General features: G+C 50.5%; 2 protein-coding genes across 3 annotated transcripts; one reads left to right on the forward strand and one right to left on the reverse strand.

The window, feature by feature from the left end:
- Nucleotides 1–508: 508 nt before the first annotated feature.
- Trub2 (TruB pseudouridine synthase family member 2) lies at nucleotides 509–10,574 on the reverse strand. Its single transcript, XM_052182024.1, has 8 exons — nucleotides 10,371–10,574; nucleotides 9,155–9,286; nucleotides 7,854–7,928; nucleotides 6,324–6,385; nucleotides 5,279–5,360; nucleotides 2,739–2,811; nucleotides 1,708–1,844; nucleotides 509–917 (listed from the first exon to the last, which is right to left on the reverse strand). Exons 1-8 carry the CDS (start codon nucleotides 10,477–10,479, stop codon nucleotides 592–594), a joined length of 996 nt encoding a protein of 331 aa, XP_052037984.1. The 5' UTR covers nucleotides 10,480–10,574; the 3' UTR covers nucleotides 509–591.
- Nucleotides 10,575–10,644: 70 nt separating this feature from the next.
- Coq4 (coenzyme Q4) lies at nucleotides 10,645–20,079 on the forward strand. 2 transcript variants are annotated; one of them, XM_052182025.1, is made up of 7 exons: nucleotides 10,645–11,177; nucleotides 11,258–11,389; nucleotides 12,829–12,925; nucleotides 13,386–13,488; nucleotides 18,456–18,585; nucleotides 19,046–19,139; nucleotides 19,496–20,079. In XM_052182025.1, the coding sequence occupies exons 1-7, from the start codon at nucleotides 11,108–11,110 to the stop codon at nucleotides 19,650–19,652; spliced, it is 783 nt and encodes a 260-aa protein (XP_052037985.1). In that variant the 5' UTR covers nucleotides 10,645–11,107; the 3' UTR covers nucleotides 19,653–20,079. The 2 variants fall into 2 exon arrangements, with proteins under 2 accessions (XP_052037985.1, XP_052037986.1); XM_052182026.1 differs by having other exon boundaries at nucleotides 18,459–18,585.
- The last annotated feature ends 1,850 nt before the right edge of the window (nucleotides 20,080–21,929 follow it).

Raw genomic sequence — 21,929 nt, forward strand, 5'->3', positions numbered from 1 at the left:
CTCCTGTCTTCACCACCCAGGTGATAATTACAGGTTTGCACCCGGACTGGCAGAATTAAATGCTGACACGCACTACAAAGTACTCCAGAAGACTAGTTTAGGCCGGCCTCAAACTCAGAGCCATCCTCTTGCCTGAGCTGAGTAGAACTGAGATCAAAGACTTTCTCAGTGTGAGAACAGATTCAGATCCTGAGTCATGTGACTCTGAATGACTCACCAATGGCAGGGAGTGTGGAGGTGGTGTTTTTTCCAAGGCTGGATTTCCTTTCTCCCTCTGAAGGGCTGAGATTACAGACCTGAATCTGGTTTGATTTTTTTTTTTTTTTTTTTGAATCAAGGTTTCTTTCACCTTGTAACCTTGGTTTCTGACTTCCAAGTAACCCTAGGCTGGTCTTGAACCGTCAAGATTCTAACCTGGGCCTGCCGATTAGCTGGGAGGACAGACCCTGTGGCCACACGTGCTCACCTCTGCAGTTAGTCTGTGTCTCATGAGATGACGGCTCAGAGCTCCTTGGCCTCCCTCTCACAGGGCGACCAGTTCTGACTTGTGAAGAGCTTGTCTGCCCTCCATCCGGGCACCTGCCTGGCCTTTCACTGCCCCGCACAGCTTCCCAACTCCAGAGTGGAGCTTGGGCCCTTGAGGCCCCAAGGTGGCCCAGCGCTGGGGAGCTGCTGGGGGCCCAGCTTTAGGGTCAAGTTCTTTTTCAGTTCCACTGCCACCCGGGGGGCTGTGGCCTGGATGGCACCCTGGATGTTGTGTAGGTCCCACTGGGTTCTCAGGAGGGCGTCATCCAGTCCGAAGAGGCCGTCCCGAGTCCGCCGCACTTGTGTGCAGACGGCGGTGCTCTTCAGCTCCAGGCCGATCTCATGCACCAGTTTCCTCAGCTGCTGCTGCGTCTCGTGCACACACTGCACCTCTGCGGGACAGACACACAGACATGACGTCAGGAGCAGCTGCAGGGACCAAGCTGATCTGGAGTCATGTGCCTTGGATGCCTCTCCACAGTAGCACCCTTCATGAGATGCTGTTTAGCTTTGCTGCAGGCCGAGAGCACGGCGGTGGAGCCACTGTGGTGCTCGGCACCTGCTGGGGCAGACGCCAGCTCTGGGTCACCGCCGCGCTCTCGCTCAGGCAGCAGGAGTGAGGTGCAAAGAGGACTTTCATGTGGGGCTCACCACCCGGGACTTTGGTTAGCACCCAGGGAACAAACCAAAGGAACATGGAAAGGGCTGGGGCAGAGCTGGGTGGAGACCCAGGAAGTGACAGTCGTGCCTGAGGGGCCTAGAACAAGATGGAACTGCTCGGGAACAGAGCCACTGGACCCAGCCAGTTTCTTTTCTTTTTTTTTGGTTTTTTGGATTTGGTTTTTTCAAGACAGGGTTTCTCCGTGTAGCCCTGGCTGTCCTGGAACACACACTGTAGACCAGGCTGGCCTCAAACTCAGAAATCTGCCTGCCTCTGCCTCCCAGAGTGCTGGGATTACAGGCCGCGCCGCCGCCGCCGCCGCTGCCACCACCACCACCACCACCCAGCTCCAGCCTGTTTCTTAAGGGCTGGTTTCCCAAGCTTTCGGACTAGGAGACAAAGCACAGCCTCTGTGCTGTTCCTGGGCTAGGCTGAGCCTGGACCTGGTGGAAAGAAACCACTCAGGGTTGGCAAGCCACACGGGATTCCATCACATCACTCCAGCTTCCGGGCTGACTTACCCAAAAGAAACTCAGGAGGTGCAAAGTGCAGACAGCGGATGGCCGTGATGAGCATTGGGGACTTGCTCATGGGCCGGATCACACCCCGCACAGCCATCTCATAGGCCTCCTGGGACTTCAGGTCCAGGTTGGAGTACCTGGGATTCAGGAGGGTCAGAAGGGGAGGCAGGTGTGGGGCACCTGCTCCACATAAAAGGGGGTTCACTGCCTTCTCTATTCCTATCCCCCACTCTCCCATCCACCTTCAGAGCAGCCCCCCTCTCAGCCACCAAAGGCATCCTTTGTCAATCCCAGCTTCATCTCTCACAGGCCGAGCAATCCCGACCATGCCCCGTGCACTGTGCTGCATCCTCAAGACACCTTCCCTAAGAAGTGCAACCCTTAGGGACATCAATGCCACCCGATTCCAGGGCCACCCACACAAATGCCTCAGCTCCAGGGCCCCTGGTCCCTTCTTTCCTGCCCTGCTCTCCTCAGACTTGGAGCAGTGAGCACGGAGCACTGTCCTCACAGCCAGTCTCCTTCACTGCCTGGCTTTCCCCCCAGGGTCCCCAGTGAGACCGCAGTGCTGCTTCCGAACTATCCTCAGTCCCCACTGCCCTGGCCAGCCGTACCTGCTTCTCTTTGCCCCTGTCCCGGCTCTGCTACCTCGAGCCCCATCTTTGGCTTCTAAGCGTGAGCAGCTATTTCAGTCCTGGCACGCCCAGGACTGCGATGCATGGCACTGGGCCTGGCTCCTGCTAATCCTCTTAGCTCTTTCAATTGAGCCACTTCCTAGAGTCCGAGCAGGCTCTGCCCCTGTCTCTACCTAGAACACTGTGCTCAGGTACAGTTACACCCGTAAGTCTGTCCCACTTACGGATGGCTAGCTAGTTTCCTGGGAGCCACAGGGCCGAGGCCAGGGAGTCAGGGGTCCTGAGCAGCCCGGCAGAGTGCTCTCGGGCAAGTTCTAAGCTCCTGGGAAGTCCATCGCCTATCCCCACCCTAGTCCTACAACTTGGGGTATGGACCTCCCGCTGGGATCTACTTACGTCACCAGAGCTTTTTGGTGGGAGCCTTGGATCATTGCCAGGATCCTGTCCAGCCGCTCTCTGGTCACATGGTCTGGAAGAGGCATGGGGTAAGGAGAGTATTCGTCTGTCTATGGGTGGCCAGAGGACAGACCACGGCAACTGGCCAAGCACCTTTTACCCAAAACAAGCCCATTTTGGAAATGGCCAGAGCATCCAGTGTGGGTTTTTATAGGAGGCTAAGTCTACACACTGCCCTGTAGAAAGGGCTGATAATGTTGGATAAGTAGTGCAGGCCTGTAACCCCAGCGCCTAAGAGCCGAGGGCAGCAGGAGAATGAAGTGGAGGCCAGCCTGGGCTACACTCCAAAATTTAATAAAAATAAGAAATCAAAGCCAGGTAGTGGTGGTGCACACCTTTAATCCCATCACTTCGGAGGCAGAGGCAAGCGGGTTTCTGAGTTCAAGGCCAGCCTGGTCTACAGAGTGAGTTCCAGGACAGCCAGGGCTATACAGAGGAACCCCATCTTGAAAAAAACAAAACAAAAAGTAATCAACATAATATGTAATAGTTGCATTAATTAATAAATATATATTACTGCCGGGTGGTGGTGGCGCACACCTGGGAGGCAGAGGCAGGTGGATTTCTGAGTTCAAGGCCAGCCTGGTCTACAGAGTGAGTTCCAGGACAGCCAAGGTTGTACAGAGAAACCCTGTCTCGAAAAAACCAAATTCAAAAAAAACCAACCAAACAAACAAATATATATTAGTAATGAGTAAATACATAAAAAGTTGCCAATTATAGTGGTGTACACCTTTAACCCCAGCACTTAAAGCAAGCACACATACATCTCTGAGTGAGAGGCCGAGAGTGAGTTTTAGGCCAGCAAGAGCTATAAAATTAAGACTGCCTCAAAAGGTAAAAAGAAAAAAGAAAACTTGGTGAAGGGGCTGGAGAGATGCCCAGTGGCTGAGGACACTGGCTGCTCTTACAGAGGATCGGGATTCTGTCCCCAGAACCCACGTGGTGGCTCACAACCATCCGCACCTCCAGTTCCGGGGAGCCAATGCTTGTGAGCAGTCTCCTGCACGCACACGGGAAACACACACCCAGAAACACACACAGTTCTGTTTTTTGTTTTGTTTTCTCCGAGATAGGGTTTCTCTGTGTAGCCCTGGCTGTCCTGGAACTCACTCTGTAGACCAGGCTGGCCTTGAACTCAGAAATCCACCTGCCTCTGCCTCCCAGAGTGCTGGGATTACAGGTGTGCGCCACCACCACCCGGCTCACACAGGTTATTTTTACGTTGATGAAAAGGGGACCCTTTCCTCGGCTCGATTCACACTGTCTGAAGAGCTCCCTCCACTGCGCTAGTGACCGTAAGAGGCGGCACCTGGCCAAACACATAGGCAGGAGCCAAGGGAGGATCGGCTCCGCCCTCAGGCCCCACCGATGGACTGAGCACCTAAGCTTGGGTCTTTGACGAACTACAGGGAAATGAGGCCTTGAGGCACAGCGGGGTGCACACCAACTTCTTAAGCAGTGCTAGGATTTGGGAACAGCACAGGGCTGAAGCCTTGTCAGTTGCTGTCTCCCGCCTTCTGATTGCACTGGCCCCACCATGCCACCTAGACCCCACCAGCCTGCACTGTCCCTCTAGTAGGCGAGCCCTCCCAGATCCCTTGCTTTTTCCCTTGGTCACTCTGCACCTGAGTCCTTCCCACCACTTGGCACACTTGGACGGTCCCTCTACCTTTTAGCTATGTGGCAGATCTATGAAGGCAGAGCACTGTTAGTGGCCGGGTAAGCACAAGGTTCTGAGCTTGGTTCTCAGTGCATACTATAAACAACAGCGGAAAACATGAATCTCCTTTAAGAAGTTGTTATGCTGGGCTGTGGTGGCGCACACCTTTAATCCTAGTGCTCAGCAGGCAGAGGCAGGTGGATCTCTACTTTGAGGCCAACCTGGTCTACAGAGTGAGTTCCAGAACAGTCAGAGCTAGACAGAAAACCTATCTTGAAAAGCCAAGAAATGTTATTTATTATTTTAGTTTTTTCACACAAAGTCTCACTATGTAGTCCTGGCTGTCCTATAACGCACTAAGTGGACCAGACTCGCCTGGCACTCAGAGATCTTGCCTCTACCTTCTGCGTGCTGGGATTAAAGGCATCACGCCAGGCTCACACCTACACTGATAAGCCTGGACAGATTTTTGGCTCTGTACAAAGTGTGTGGCCACAAGATGAACCTCCGAGTCCATCTCTTCTGAGATAATGAAAAGATAGATCTTAAGCAAGTATTTATAGCTGGTCCCATCCTGAGTGCATCTAAGGCAAGCCAAGGGGAGGGAGGCTCCCTGTGGGAACGGCTGAACCAGGAAAGGAGGCAGGCACAGGGTATTTTGGGAGACAGGTGGTAAGGGCGAAGCTCCAACCTGAGCTTAGTGTGCCAAAACCGAACAGACACCACTGTGACCTGGAAAGGTCAGGAAGAGAATCACGGAGACAGAAAATAAAGGGAGGCCGAGGCAGCTCCCTCCCCACCACACCCTGGCTCTCACCATAGGTTGTCTTCTCTATCAGCCGCCCATCTTCACAGAAGTTGTCTGTAGCTTTGCCCAGGAGGCCACGCACTGTGTAATCCTGTGGGGACAGGGCAAGGGAGTCCCCATGCTAAGCTCTGAGGCTGAGGAGGTGCCAGTCTGGTGTGGGCGGGGCCTCACAGAGCCCCACACTGCTCCCCTGCTGCTCCCCTGCCCTGAGGGAGGGTATGCACTCTGCTCTGGAGCCGGGGCAGCTCTCTGCTGTTCCCTGTGCCCTGGGCGTGGCACCGGCACCAGTCTCCACCAGACCAGACAGTGTCACCCCACACGTCCTGGGGCTGTTTCAGTCAAGACGTTGCTAGATGCCCTGAGGGATGCCCTGTCCTCCACCTCTGTACAGACCACCAGCTCCTCCCTGGGGCAATGGCAGCAAGGAGGAGAGACAGCGGTGTACTGTGTGCCAGGGGCTGAGCCAAGGCTTCACAGGAAGTCAATTTAACCCTTATTTCTTCATTCCCATCAAAGACTAGAGGAAACTGAGGCACAAAGAGATGTTCATCAACTCGCCAAGGACTCATGAGCTGTGGCTGGCAGACTGGTATAATGGGCAAGTGTCTCACCACAGCCCTGACTGGGATTGTACACTGGAATCTTTTGGTCCTGGAGGAGTCCTGGGGACGGGTTGGTGACATCCACATCTGTCTCGCAGTGAACACACCACTGCTGGGCTTGGATTGTGGGGTGGGACAGATCCAAGCTCAAATTTCAACTCCTAAGGCTTTAAATAATTTGTGGCCCTGGCTAGGCAATGTTCTTCCTAAGCCTCACTGTACTCAACTGTAAAATGGGAGTGCGGCTAAGTGGGTGGGGCTTTCCTAAGGGGATCCACACACAGCTCTTGGTAGTGGTCAGAATACCGCGATGGATAAAGCTGTCTCTCTAGCCTTTCCTGGCTACAGAAAGCAGAAAATGCTGGCTAGTGGCCGTGGTCTTCCCTATCCATGACCTCTGGGATGGGACCAAGGGACAATTAGACTGCGCCCGTATCTTCAGACTGCCATACCTTGGTGAGATGCGCATCAGAGATGTCAGTGAGGAGACTGCGTCCATGTCCCACGGCGAGGACTGAAAGGCAACCAGATCCTCTCTCACATCTACAGTCCCTTTCCCTGCGAAATACCCTTGCCACTTCCTGCCAACAAACACTCCTTCCCCTTGCGGCCAGACAGGAAGGAGGATGCCCTAGCACCCAGGGAGGGTGCCGCCGTCAACAGCAGTCTCCAGGGCTCACGTAAGGATGGCATCTGATCATGGTGGGAAATGAGCGGAGTACCTCAGGAAACTCCCAGAGGCTCCTGAATCACTCCCAAAGCAAGAGACCATTGTCCCAGCTCCACCAAATTGCAAGTACATTTGAGGCTGGCAGGGAGGCACACATCCTTAACCCCAGCCCTCAGGAGACTGAAGTCGGACAACCTTGACTTCCAGGCCAGCCTTGAAAGTAGACAGACTTTGCCTCATATAAACACAGAAATTTGAAAAATAAAACTAACTGGGCAGTGGTGGCGCATACCTTTAATCCCAGCACTTGGAAGGAAGAGGCAGGTGGATCTCTGAGTTTGAAGCCAGCCTGGTCTATGGATCGAGTTCCAGGGATACACAGAGAAACCCTGTCTCAAAAAACAAGAACAAAACAAAGCAAAACAAAAAACCCAAGTCAAGGTGACATGCCTACACTACAATTCCCAGCACTCAGATGGAGAAGGGTCAAGATCTCAAGGTCATTTATACCCAACTGGAAGCCAGCCTCAGCTCAGAGACCCCGTCTCAGAAACAAAAACAAGAATCTAGGGTTTCTGACTCTTTTAACATTTTTGGCTCTCAAACTCTCAACCAGTTACACAGAGAAAGCTGCTCAGGCCTGTATGTATCAGACTGGGGGAGCAACAAACAGAACAGAAAGCTAATGGTACAAAGGAAGGGCTCATAACAGTGGCCTTCGGGGCCACTTCCTGCCTGTTCCCTGATCTGTTTATCCCTGTCTAAAGAACTGAATGGCTTTCCATTCACTGCTAGAGAGGGAACAGGGAGGGGGCATGAGATCATGTCTGACTGCCGGCACCTCAGGAAGAAAGACAAGGGAACCAAGACTGTGGAGGCTGGACAATGGGCTGCCATTGAAGGCCACAGAAGCCTTGTGACTTGGAGGTTTGTATCCAGCTCTGGCAATATACAAACTGCAGCCAGAGGGGAGAGGGCCGCACACCTGCTGCACCTTAACTTGACAGGAGCGCCTCTGGGGACCATGGCATTTACTGGCCAGGCCTCAGCTCCAGTCTCACCCTCTTCACTGGTAACATTACAAAGCATCTGTCATGGGTATGGTGAACAAATGTCTAAAAGGCCTTGAACCACGCGTCATGCAGGAATCCCTGGACAGAGGCGGGACCTTCCCCGCTGATGAGACAGAGAGACTGGAGAGGAGCACAGTAAGAGAGCAAGGTCAGATAAGCTGTGGGCTGGGCTCCGGATCACTTTCTGATCCTTCTCTAAGCCCACAGCACCACATCCCCAGATTGGGTGCATGACTTACCAAGCACACCAGAAGCCTGGACATCCAAGCGATGTCCCACACCGATCTTCAGGTTTGTGAATGCTGGACCACGTACTAGAAAGAAAAAGCCAGTTCATTTCTTCAACTAATGAGCCTTGGGGATAGTTTTTGGCATTAGGCCCTCACTCTTAGAACAGAAGGGCCTCATGGGGCTCAAATTACGATAGGCTGAATTGAATTTCCAGCTTTCTCCTCTGTGGAAGCTAAGACCCCTATTTCCCTAGTTCCCTGGGTCCAGAGAAAGGGCATTCCTCTGCTTATCACTATTCGTCCCATGAGAGGCTTTGAGAACAGACATTACACTAGAGATTAAGGTTTTAGGGTTCTCTGCACAATATCTGTTGATAGAAAACCTGGCCACTCTCCTCCTGAGTCAGTGAGCTCCCTAAGGTGGAACCTAGGTCTGTCTGTCTGTCTACAACACTGACCTATGGTCCCAGAGTCAGCTTCTCGACCAAAGACTAACTACAGCCTAATGTGCCCCAGCACTTGGGAGGCAGATGCAGAAGGATCAGAATCGGGACTTAAAGGTCACACTCAACTATATAGTAAGTTTAAGACCAGCCTGGACTACAGGACACTGTGTCTCAAAACACAAAAACAAGGGCTGGTGGGGTGGCTCAGTGGGTAAAGAGGCTTGCTGCCAAGTCTGATGACCTCAGTTTGATCCTGGGACCCACACGGTGGCCTGAGAAAAGTGACTCTCAAAAGATGCCCGCTGACTTCCACACCCATGCCTTGGTGGGCACACATACATACAAATAAGTTTTTAAGATAAGTTCCTCACAGAACTGTGGTGAGGAGAAAGATAAGGTGTCTAGTACAGAGCAGGTATTAATAACACAGATCTACCAGAAGTTCTCAGTTTCCCTAGAGTCCTAGAATAGTTAAGAGTTAGCAAAGTATAGTTCACAAGTCAAATCAAGTCTACTTTGTTTTGAGACTGGGTCTCCCTGTGTTTCCCAGGTTGACCCTTTCATTCTCCCCTAGAAGACAAAAGCTGTCATATACTGGTGTTTGTAATTGCTCTCAACAGTTGTTTTACGCTCCAGTCTTGACTGAAATATGAGAAGACTCTCTCCTTCCCATACTATCTAATGATGCTTTGCACTACAGTAGCAGAGCTAAACAGAGCCAAGGAAACCACACGGTCTTTAGGTCCAAGCTGTTTAAAATCTTCCCTCTCTCGGGAAGTTTGCCAATCCCTAGGCTAGAAAACTAACTCAGGCCAGGGATCTCCTATGACATCACAGCCAGGATGCTGCCTGACTCAGCCTTACCAAGTCTGTGGGAGGTGAGAGAGGGAACACTGGTGGCTCTGAGAGTCAACTTCTTCTCTTCGCTGCCTTCCACAGGGCCTAGCAAGAAGCGAAGCCGCTGTTTAGGAGCAGGAGGCTGCTGTGCATTGAGACCTAAGCACAGAAGAACACATTGTTAATACTTCCCCAACCCCCGAGAGAAGGAGTAGAGAGATGGTAGCATAGATGGACTGTAAGCTGGAGATATGGCTCAGCAGTTGGACTGTTCTTCCAGAGGTCCTGAGTTCAATTCCCAGCAACCACATGGTGGCTCACAACCATCTGTAATGGGATCTGATGCCCTCTACTGATGTGTCAGAAGAGAGCAATAGTGTACTCGCATACATAAAATAAATAAATAAATAAATCTTAAAAAAAAAGATGGATTTGTGTTTTGTAGAAAACACACTCTGCCTCCTTCAGAAGCCAGGTATGGTGGCGTATATCATTAATCCCAGCACCGGGGAGGCAGAAACAGGCAGATCTCTGAATTCAAGGCTTGCTTCATCTACAGAGTTATACCCAGGACAGCCAGGGGTATACAAACAAACCGTTCTCAAAAAATGAACAAACAAAATAAAAATCCTAGGTTAGAAATGTAGCTCAGTTGATGGAATGGTTGCACAATATGCAAGATGCCTTGGGTTGCATCCCTAGTGAGTGGTAGTACAAGAATGTAGTCTAAGTCCTTGGGTAGTGAAGGCAGCAGAGTCAAAAGTTCAAGGTTATCTTTAGTTTACATAACAAATTGAGGTCACATGACAGTTGTTTGAAAGAAAGGAAGGAAGGAAGAAAGAAAGACAGACAGACAGAAAGAAAAAATTGGTTTTTGAAGGTCGGTGTAGAGACTCATGCTTGTGATCCCAGCATTTGGCAGGTGGAGACAGGAGTCAGAATTCTCAGTTTCTCACTGATTTCAAGGTCAGATTAACTACAACAGACCCAGTCTCAAAAAGCCAAAAAAAAAAAAAAAAAAAAGGTTCAAATTCTAACTCTGTAACAGAAACCATGGGGAAAAAAAACCAACAGTATAGAATGAATTTCTCTAGCGGAAAATAGCGGAGAGTGGGGGGAGTAACGAAATGTGTACAAGAGGGGAAAAAACCCAAGTGCTACAACCAGGCAAACGAGTCACGTGTCCTCATTCCGCATCAGAAAGAACGAATGCAGAACCGTGGGTCCACATCGGAGTGCTCACCTTTAAGCAGTTGCAACTCCACGGTCTCACGCACGTGCAGCCATTTCAGCCCCGGAGGTTTATAGACAGCGAAGAGCCCCTGCAGTCGAGCCAGGCCAGAAGAACCCATGGTTAGAACTCAGCAGTACTACATCATCCAGAAGCGGGGATTCGGACGGAAGTGCCGCGTTGTCCTTTCCCAAATGTGGTCCCTACTGTAGGTAGTCATCTCGTTTCCTTGGCAGGAAGAGGTTCTCATCTTATTGTCCTCCGGGGGGAAAATATGAGACGGAGAAGGAAATAGGGCCGGATTGAACAACCTAGTTCTCAGTTATGTTCTTTTCGGAATCACTTTCCGAAGTTTTTGTTTCTCATATATCCCAGGCTGCCCTCAAACTTGCTCCGTTGCTGAAAATTTCTGATTTTCCTGCCTCCACTTTCCCAAGTAACGGGTAATTCATACCGGGCTTGGTTTTTGAGACAAGGTCTCAAATACTGTCTCCATACTTAGGAAATAGCCAAGAAGGATCTTGAACTGATCGATCCTTGGGCCTCCAGTTTTCAAATGCTGGGTTGACGCCTGGCTCACTGCAGTTGTTTTACTTCAGTGGCAAATAGATCTTGTGGCTTTTCTTCTCATGCTCCTGTCCATATTACAACATCTCCGCAGTGAGTGCAGCTCCCAAGGAGTCTTTTGACTTCTCGGGCCTCCGTCGTACCTGCGGAGCCTCGCCCATCCACCGCGGACGTCCGATGCCATGGCGACCCTGCTGCTTCGCTCCCTGCGCCTCCACGGCAGGCTCCCTTACCGTACGCGGCTAGATGTAGGTGAGCAGCTCTGACCCCGGTGTCCGCGGCGAGCAGAGGAACCGGGATCCTCTCACCTTTCCCTCTTTTCTGCCCCGCAGGTGTGCCCCTCAGGGCCGGGAGCCATAGCGCCCGCCTGCTGTACCCGGACCACATCCCCACCACCCCGCTGCAAAAGATGCTGCTGGCCGCGGGCGCGGCGGGAATGGCGCTCTACAACCCCTATCGCCACGGTAAGGCCGCTCACTCCTCGATCTCGAAAGCTCGGGCTGGTCAAGACTCCTGTCAAAGCCTTGGTTTGTGGGCATCCAAACCTGGCTGTGCCTATCTCGGAGTTCCCAGGAAGGTTTATGATAATCAGGTGTCTGATTCTAGCCAGAACTGTTATGGATCTTCTGGGCACAGGGAGGAGAGGAGGAAAGAAATGTGAAATCTACAGGTCTGCCTTTTTGTAATTCTTGGGAGAGTCTGTCATCCTAGCATATAAATCTCTAGGATGAACGACTTAACAGGTACACACTACATTACAACATTCTCACTGGGTAGTAAGTAAACTTGGTAAGGTCAAGGACCATGATCTTCAGGATTTTCTTTCTTTACTGGACCAGCTTCTCATTCCAGACATAGCCAGACTTTGTTCAAAGAAAGAAAAGATAAGCTGGAAGTTGGTAGCGCACGCCTGTGATCCCAGCCCTTGGGAGGCAGAGGCAGGCGGATTTCTGAGTTCAAGGCCAGCCTGGTCTACAGAGTGAGTTCCAGGACAGCCAGGGCTACACAGAAACCCTGTCTCGAAAAAACCAAATCCAAAACAAACAAACAAACAAACAAAACCACAGAAAAGATAGGAGGGAGAGAAAGACAAGACATGTGACATGGTTTATATAGGATCTGGTGACTGTACTAGGACTCAACTCTAGCACCATTTTTTTTTTTTAAATTGTTTCGTTGAGACAAGGTCTTATAGACTGAGCTGGTCCCTCACTCCATAGATAGCCAAGGAAAGCTTTGAATTCCTGATCGCCCTGCCTCCCTACCTCCTAAATGCTGACCTATGGTGTGTGCCACCATACCCAGTTTATATGATGCTGGGAATCGAACTCAGGGCTTTGAGTGTGCTAAGCAATCACTGTGTCAGCTCAGTTACTGCCGTTCATCACCATTTAATCTTAAGGCCTGTACTAATTGGTGGAAACACAACACTGTCTCAATAATGGGCTATGAAAGTGTTTCCTAATATTGATGAAAGCCACCATATTCCAATAGATTTGTAATGTTAAGAATAGTAGCTAGTGCCTGGGCAGTGGTGGTACACACCTTTAATCCCAGCACTTGGGAGGCAAAGGCAGGCGGATTTCTGAGTTCAAGGCCAACCTGGTCTACAAAGTGAGTTCCAGGACAGCCAGGGTTACACAGAGAAACCCTATCTCGGAAAAAAAACCAAATCCAAAAAAACAAAAACAAAAAACAACAATAACAACAACAAAAAAAGAATAGTAAGCTAGCTGTCTTGGTAGTGTATGACTGGGAAGCAGAGGCAGGTAGATCTCTGAGTTTGAGGCAAGCCTGGTCTACATAGTGAGTTCCAGGACAGCCTGTACTACAAAAAGAAACTGTCTCAAAAAAGCTAACAAAAGAATCCATTCTCTCTCTTTGCCCATCTCTGTCCTTTCAGACATGGTTGCAGTTCTAGGGGAGACCACAGGATGCTACACCCTGAAATTCCTCAGGGACCAAATGAAGAAGGATCCAGAGGGTGCCCAGATTCTACAGTAGGTCCCGACTTTGCTTTGGCATTTGGCAGAGGTGTGTCAGTCTTCATCCTGCAGGGAGCCTTTAAGAGAACCATGGGTGCATACATTGCCTGGGGCACTGCTCAAAGCCAGGAGCGCACATATGTGTGTGTGGGATGGATCCCCTGGGTTATACAATATGTCATCTTAGTCCAGTGTGAACCACAGGACTCTGTTTGCATTAAACTCCCAATGGCTAGCTGTACTTCTCCAGATGTGCTCTCTCTAGCCCCTCCCTGACATCTGTAACCCTCTTCTCTGACTGGATTGTGCCTTTGAAGGCACCAGCTCAGCCCTGGGTTGGAATGGTCTCCTGCAGTGCTCCCTTAGGGCTTGTGGCTACACAGATGTCCCCTGTTCCCCTCAGCCCCTTTGTGTGACCTTTCGCTTGCCTTGGCTGACACACACCCAGCCCTGCCTCCTGCACTCTTCCTTTCAGAGAGCGACCCCGGATCTCACTGTCTACTCTCGACCTAAGCAAGCTCCGGAACTTGCCTGAAGGCTCTCTGGGCCGTGAGTATCTTCGCTTCCTGGATGTGAATGTGAGTTTCCAGGCTCTGTGTGTCCAATAAGGGTAGAGGGTGGCATGGGAGGATATAGCCTAGGGCTGGAGGATGACTAAGATGCCAACTAAGGCAGGAGTGTTGTTCAGTCTTTGACATTTTTCTAAGGGATGGATAAATGATCTGGCAATGTCATCCCAAATACTGGAGGTTACTAACCTCCTGTTGCATGCCAGCTGCCAAGCTGGTACATGCCCTGGCTAGATCCTCCCAGTGACCTTTCTAGTAAGTTCTGTTGTCATCCTCTTGCAAGACATGAGGACTCAGGCACGGAGCGAGCAGTGAAGCAACTTAACTTCACAGCTAGTCCAACCCTGGGTACTGTTCCACTCAGAGTAGGAACCACTGGGAACCACTGTGTCGTGGCCAGAGTGGGACTGTCCAGCACCAGGCAAGACAGAGGATGGGAGGAGGGAATTTCCACCTGCTCAGCATCATTCTGTGTGCTGCGGTGTAGCAGGCCAGGTCTCTGACCCCCTGGAGCTTGTGTTCTTATTAGAGAGGCAGTTAATAAAGTTGGTTAAAAAATTGAAATGAAAATGTAGTGGTCTGAAGAGATAGCTCAATTGGTCAAGTTCATGTAGAAAGACCTGGGTTCAGTCCTCATCATGAACCTGCTGTAGACTAGAGGAGAGGGGATCAGAAGCTCAGGGTCACCAGGCAGTGGTGGCGCACACCTATAATCCCAGCACTTGGGAGGCAGAGGCAGATGCCTTTAATCCCAGCACTTGGGAGGCAGAGGCAGGAGGATTTCTGAATTTGAGGCCAGCCTCGTCTACAAAGTGAGTTCCAGGACAGCCAGGACTACATAGAGAAACCCTCAAAAACAAAACAAAACCAAAAAAAAAAAAAAGTTCAGGGCCGGCCTTACCCACATAGTGAGTTTTTGGCCAACCTGGGTTACACAAGACCCCATCCTTCCTGCTTTTTGAGATAAAGTATTTCTTGAGTACTTAGAATACCCAAGACATCATGCTCAGCCATGGGACACAATGAACCAAAATAGCCAGCCATCTGTTGCCAGGAGCCTACAGCCTAGCAGGCGGCCATGCTGAGGGGAACAAGGCAACGGGACAGAGGATGTCACTGGATAGAGTAGGGGTAGCCACTGCTGGTTCAGAGGTAAAGAGAAACCTTTCCAAGGAGACTTGGAAGATGGGGTGCTGTCAGCTTTTGTAGAGTTCCGGGGAGGAGCACTCTGAGCAGATGAATCAAACAGCTCAAATGGATGACACAGGGCTGGGAGGAGAGTTCCACTGGTTCCATGCTTGAGGCTTAAACCTGGGGGCCAGAATTTGTAAAAGCAGACCAGGCAGTTCATGCCTGCAGCCCTAGCAATGTGGAGGAGGGGCAGCTATCCCAAGAGGTCACTGTCCAGCAAGCTGACCTGTATCAGTGAGTCCCTGGTGCAGTTAGAGAGCTGTCTCAGAAACTAAGAAGACCCTTGACACCAACCTCTGCCTACCACACACATCATACATGTGCATACGAGCATATATGCCACACATGTGTCAAGAAAGAAAAAGAAAACCATGCCAATTGCTATATACACTCCTACAAGCCTGGTTGAAGCAGGAGGATTACCACCGAATTCACGATCGACCTTGCCTATGAGGGGAGTAACCATACCTACTATACTAAGCAAGACCCCGTCTTTTAAAAACCAGGCACGCAAGCTGGAGAGGCAGCTCAGTGGTTAAGAGTGCTTACTGCTCTTTCAGAGGACCTGGTTGAATCCCCAGCACCCACATGACAGCTCACAGCCTTCTATAATTCTAATTCCAGGGGATCTAACCCACTCTCTGGCCTCTGGCCAGCACACAGTTGGTGCATAGACATATATACATGAGACACAGCCATGTGTATATTAAAAGAAAAATAACAAAAAAATAATTGGACTATCTGGGGGCAAAGCTCAGTAGTAGATAGTTCAGCATGCCTAAGGCCCTGGGCTCTGTTCCCAACATAAGTACATAGACCGACAAAATACTCTAAAGAGGCGTGAATAGAGGAAAGGGAAAGATTAGGCTGATCATTGTGCTTGGGCCTTGGGAAAGAAACTGCATTTTGTAGCAGGAACCATTAAAATGATCAGATAGGTTTTTTTGGGGTTTTTTTTTTGTTTGTTTGTTTGTTTGTTTGTTTTGGATTTGGTTTTTTCGAGACAGGGTTTCTCTGTATAGCCCTGGCTGTCCTGGAGCTCACTCTGTAGACCAGGCTGGCCTCGAACTCAGAAATCCCCCTGCCCCTGCCTCCCAGAGTGCTGGGATTACAGGCGTGCGCCACCACCACCGGCACAGATAGTTTTAAAATTGTAATCCCAGCCCCTGGGAGGCAGAGGTGGGTGGATCTCTGATCTGCACAGTTCCAGGACAGCCAGGGCTACACAGAGACCCTCTCTCACAATGAAATAAAGGAAAGGTCAGTATAATACAGTCTTCCTACTCCACCTGTCCCCTCCCTTTTGTGCACACATTGCCTTGAAGCTTAATGGCTCTCCAGCCAGAAGCCAGCCAGGCTGAAGGAGGAGTAGCTAAGGGTCACTCTAGAGCAAGTTCTTAGAGTTCTACTACGGCTGCTGTAGGCTGGGTGGCTCTTGGTTGGGAAGCCATCCTGTGCCTCCTAGGCTCTTTAGCAGCGTCCCTGGCCTCTACCTTCCAGATGCCAGTTGATTCCCTCATCCATCCAGTGGTAGCAACCTTAAATGTCTAAACACTGTAAGGATCCCCTGATGAGCAGGCGGGAACCACTGCTCAGTGAAGGTGCTGCCCCCAGACAGCAAGCTGCCTCTCACCCTCTCCTAGCACCTTTGCCTTGGCAGGCACTCACCTGCCCTAGTTTCACCAGGATGCAGGTTATTTCATCAGTGAGGAACCTGCCCCAAGTGCCTCTATGGGAGGGACAGCTTCTGCATTCCCCACAGCCTTTAGTCCTGTTGCTGGGGTGGGGAGGAGGTCTATTAGGGCAGTCCTGGACACTTACCTAGCGTATTCCCTATATGGTGGCCGTCCGGAGATGCGGCACTTCTAGCACAAGGAAATCAACCACAGAGTGGGAAGGAGCACCTTGAGCCTTATAGAGATTTAGGTAAAAGTTCAAGGTAAAGTCAAAGGACTGAGGTTGGCAGTGCTGAAAGGCGTGGTCATCCTTTGGAAAGTTGAAGGATCGTGGGTAATGTCCCAATTCTTACCCCTGTCTCACAGCCCTGCACAAATCCTCCCCCAGAAAGAGGATAGATCTTTGACCTCCAGAGCATTAATATGACTAATTGATAACCGGTGTCAAGGCTACTGGCTTTGGAGACCAACGATTTGTTCCAGCTACCTCAATTGGGGTATCTTTACCTTCTTAGCCACATTTTTCTCATCTAATTCTGAGGTTAGAAATAATGCCTACCTCCTAGATTACTGTAAGGACAAAATATGACAGTCTATGTGAAGGACATCATGTAGAGTTGGCACATAGTAGGTCCTTGGTGAAAGCAGCCACTGTGGCTGCAGTTGCTTCCTCTTAGCATGCACAGCAAGAAGAAATGGGGTCTTGGGGCCCAGCGAGGCAGGAGGTTAACCCCAAGCTAGCTCGCACTGTGCCAGCTGCCCCAAGCAACAAAGGCCTCAGACCCATCAGCTTCCATGTCAACTGAAGCCATGTTGGACCAGGCCAGCTAGGCTGACCCCAGGCTGTTCAGGCACTGATGCAGACTCAGAGAAGCGTGGTTGAGAAAGTGAGGTAATCAGCTTGTGCTGGGAGTGCACACACCTGTAATCCCCAGCCTTAAGGAGGCTGAGGCAGAAGACCTGCTATGAGTTCAAGGTCAGCCAGGGCTATGTGGCAAGAGAAATTATAAAACGACAGAAAGGTGCTGTTCGCCTGGTCGTGGACCATCATCATGACAGTGAGTGAAATGGCAGCCTGTCCCAAGGCAAACCAAACGGCTCTGGCCACATGGTGACTAAAGCTTCCTACTGGCCCCTTAAATGAAAAAGGAAGCAGATAGAAATAATTTAGTAACACTTTGGATTTACTTATTTATTTTGATTTTTGGGAAAGGCTCATAGCCCAGGGCAGCCTCAAATTCTCTATGTAGCTAAAGATTACCTTGAACTCCTGATTCTGTCTCTATCTTCTAACCGCCAGGATTACAGCTATGTGCTGCTATGCCTGGTCTTATGCAGTACTAAGGGTGTGCAACTGAGCTATACACTCAGCCCATCTCAAACATTTTTAAAGTTTATAGTTCAGCAACAGTGTGTTTTATTTTACATGTACACATTTGAGTGTATGTGTGGACGCATGTGTGTGCTTCTGTGTGTGTGTGTGTGTGTGTGTATGTGTGTATGTGTGACGATCTTAGAGACTGACATCAAGTGTCTTCCTTAACCTTATGTTTCAAGTCAGTCTCTCATTGAATTTAGAGCTCATCCATCTGGCCAAACTGGCTGGCCCGCACGCCCCGGCACCTCTTCGCTTCTTGTTTCTGCCTTCCATGTGCTGGGATTACAGGCATAAGAGCAGCAACCTATTTATTTATTTATTTCTTACATGGGTGTTGGGTATGGGGCTCAGGTCTTCTTGCTTGGACAGCAGTTACTCTAATGACCTTAGCTCCTAGTATTTTTGGGTTTTTTGTTTGTTTTGTTTTGTTTTGTTTTTAATGCAACTAATCTCAGAACTTTCTGTCTTACAAAACAGAAAGTCCATACCCACTCCCCCTTCCCTCACTAAAGTTGTAGATTCCACCCGACTGCCAGCATTGTGTGAGGTGTGAGCAGGAGTGGGGGTAATCACTACCTGAGGCTCTCCAGTTAGTAGGTGTGGAAGCCACAGCAGGATTCTCAGATAGGGTATGTGCTCTGTGGGAATATATCTGAATGGCAACTTGTAGCAGGCCAGCAAGGCCCTGGGGGCTGATGGGAAGGAGTCCAAGGAGGGATTGTGTTCTCCAGAAGGTTTCTCCAGATACGCGAGCACCTACACGTTTCGTGGATGATGAAGAACTAGCCTATGTGATCCAGAGATACCGCGAGGTGCACGACATGCTCCACACCCTGCTGGGGATGCCCACCAATATGCTGGGTGAGTGCAGGCAGGACAGCCGACTGAGCGGGAGGTGGCAGACACCCTCCTGGGGACCCCAGGTCTATCTTCCAGGCAGGGTCCCAGTTCATGCTCCTCTTTATCAGTGAGCCCCGTCCTGCTTTCTGCAGTGTATGTACGCCCTGGTACCATCCCTGCCGTCCATCCTCGTCCTTCCCTGCCTCCCGGCCCTAAGGATCCCTGCTTCTGAAACCCATAGCAACTCCCTGCAGCCTGTGCAGATGGTTGTCAGCCTGACCTTGAAGATCCTCTGCATGCTGTCCCTAGAGTCCCCTCTCCAGCCTTCTTTTACTTCTAGCCGAATGCCTCACAGCCCACATAGGAGGAGACTCTGCCCTACCACGCCCTATAGTGTGAAAGGGGAGCGTGCTTCTCGGGGGCCACTTTGCCATCACTGCTCCCCCTCACCCACCTACCTCCTACCCTCCCTTACCTCTAGGAGAGGTTGTCGTAAAGTGGTTTGAGGCTGTGCAGACTGGCCTACCCATGTGTATCCTGGGAGCAGTCTTCGGACCCATCCGCCTCCGTGCTCAGTAAGTTTTCTGGGGTGGGAGGAGACCTCAGAAGGGCTGGGGCTCCCAGGAAACAGGAATGGCATACAGGTGCTTCATGCCTTTCCAAAAAACAAGGGTGGGAAAAATGATACAGAAGGGCAAACTGAGTCACTGAGCCCCAGGGTCTCTCTAGCCTGGCCTCGGGGGCTGGGTCAGCATGAATAGGACAGCTGGAATTGGACAGCCCTATATTTAAATGTGAGCTTCATTGTTCAGGGTGCATGCTATAAGGAGAGGGAGCTGTCCTCACCAGGTCTGCGTAGGTCTGAGGGAGGGTTGGCTGAGGACAGGCTCTGTTAGGGGACCTTATGGCTCTTCTCTCCGCTGCCCCCCAGGAGCCTCCAAGTGCTGTTCTCGGAGCTGATCCCGTGGGCGATTCAGAACGGGCGCAGGGCCCCGTGTGTCCTCAACATCTACTATGAGCGGCGTTGGGAGCAGTCCCTGACAGCCCTGCGGGAGGAGCTGGGCATCAGTCCTCCCCCAAAAATCTAGGGCCTGGCCTAGCCTGGGCTGCCGCACAGGGAGGACAAACCTTCCTCTCCACACACTGCCTTCCTTGGAGCAAAAGAGCCTCTCGGATGCTTTTGTTTCTTCTCTTTGAACCTTGGACTCAGAGTGTCACTTATCATGATTTTTATAGTCTTTGCTGCCATTTGCCTTAAGGGCCAACCCAGCGGGGCAGTGGGGCCCCAGGCTGCTTCGAGCCATCCGGAGAGAGCATTATGTGTGCCTGGAAATTCGGATCATACTGATTGTTGAGGTCTAAGGACCCTCTTCTGGGCCGTGACTCTGACAGGGCATTCTGTCAAGCTCTGTCTTTGAAAGCTTGACTACTACATTGTGTTGCCAATCCCTGAGCAGAGAGGTGGGGAGGAGAAGATGTCTCTGGTGTCTGAATAAAGCTCTCATCAGGCCTGGAGTCTGCTGGTCATCCTTGGCCTAGCACCCTTTGCCTGAGGTACTGGTGAGGGGAATTCCATCCCAATTGGACTCCAGTTGGTTGTTGCTGTCACTGGGTCTTTTTTTTTTTTTTTTTTTAATTTATTATATGTAAGTACTGTCCTCAGACACACCTTAAGAGGGCATCAGATCTCATTACAGATGGTTGTGAGCCACCATGTGGTTTCTGGGATTTGAACTTAGGACCTCTAGAAGAACAGTCAGTGCTCTTTACCACTGAGCCATCTCTCCAGCCCCCGCTGTCAGTCACTGGGTCTTAAGGCAAGCAGTCTAGGAATCAAGTCCCCAGCCAGTGGAAAACTACCAAGTCCCTTCTATTTCTAAGCCAGACTTTTGACATCAGCTGAGGAACAGCAGCAGTACCTATGGGTCAGCAGTAAAGCACTTCCATCAAGCCTGCCAACATGATTCCAGTCCACAGCACCTACATGGTAGAAAGACAATGACTTCTCACAAGTTACTGACAAACGTCTGCGTGCACCACGCATGTGTCCATACATATAAACACACAAGACTTCGAAACTGGAACAAAACAGATAAAAACAGGGCTTACAAATGTGAGAGCACATGCCACCAAGTCTGAAGACCTGACTTCTGTCCCCAAGACCCACAGAGTGGAAAGTGAAAAACAGCCTCCATAAGTTGTCCTGAGCAGCACAAGCGTGCCATGGTGTGCATGCACTCACACGAGTGAGGTAAAATGTGAAAACTGTCTAAGATGATGAGCTGGGGAGAACTCAGAAGCAGGACCCACATGGTGACCCGTAACCACCCTTAACTCCAGTTCTGGGATCTATTCTGTATTCTGATCTCTGGATCCCAGGCACACTGGTGGTGCATATAAATACATGCCTACAAAATGTTCATCTACATAAGTCTTTTAAAAACTAAAATGAAGCCTGACGGTGGTGGTGCACACCTTTAATCCCAGCACTCTGGGAGGCAGAGGCAGGCGGATTTCTGAGTTCAAGGCCAGCCTGGTCTACAGAGTGAGTTCCAGGACAGCCAGGGCTACACAGAGAAACCCTGTCTCCAAAAACAACAACAAAAAACTAAAATGAACAATGAAGTGTTGGGGCCGTAGCTCAGCAGTAGAGCACTTGTCTAACCTGCATGAGGTCCTGTCTTGGGTCTCCAGCACCACAAGTACATGCATAACACACCTGCCTGTGCTTGGACACCCAGGCTCCAGGGTCAGCCTTGCGTGTAACTGATGGGCTCTGCTCCCCTACAACAGTCTCACTTCCTGAAACTGTGTTTGCCAACCCAGAAATGAGTGTAGAATGCTTACTGCTCATAAGAGGGAGGCTCAGTAAGATGGCATGTGATGGTGCTTGTTGGTACATCGTGAACTCTCAGAAAATAGAAGTTATCATTGGCAAGGAAGATCTATGGAGAGCTCACCACCAGGAATGTCAAGCCAAAGTAGTAGGACTGTTACAGCCCACAGCTCCTCTGGCCAAAGGAGCAGAATGTGCATGGGGTAAACATTTGGATGTGGCCAGGGGACTCTCAGCCTGCTGTACAAAGACCTATCAAGGCAACATCTTTTATTTCAGCACTCAGGAGACAGAGGCAGGCAGATCTCCAAGTTCAAGGCCAGTCTGATCTACAGTGTGAGTTCCAGGATAGCCAGAGCTACATGGGGGGATTGTCTCAAAGGGGGATTTGGGGGGAGCCCAAAGAGATTGTTCAGAGATTAAGACTGCTGACTTCTCTTCCAGAGGTCCTGAGTTCAATTCCAAGCAACTACAGGGAGGCTCACAACCATCTGTAATGAGATCTGATGTCCTCTTCTGGTTTGCCTGA

The sequence above is a fragment of the Apodemus sylvaticus genome, chromosome 5 (assembly GCF_947179515.1).
Source record: "Apodemus sylvaticus chromosome 5, mApoSyl1.1, whole genome shotgun sequence".
Classification (NCBI taxonomy): Eukaryota; Metazoa; Chordata; class Mammalia; order Rodentia; family Muridae; genus Apodemus; species Apodemus sylvaticus.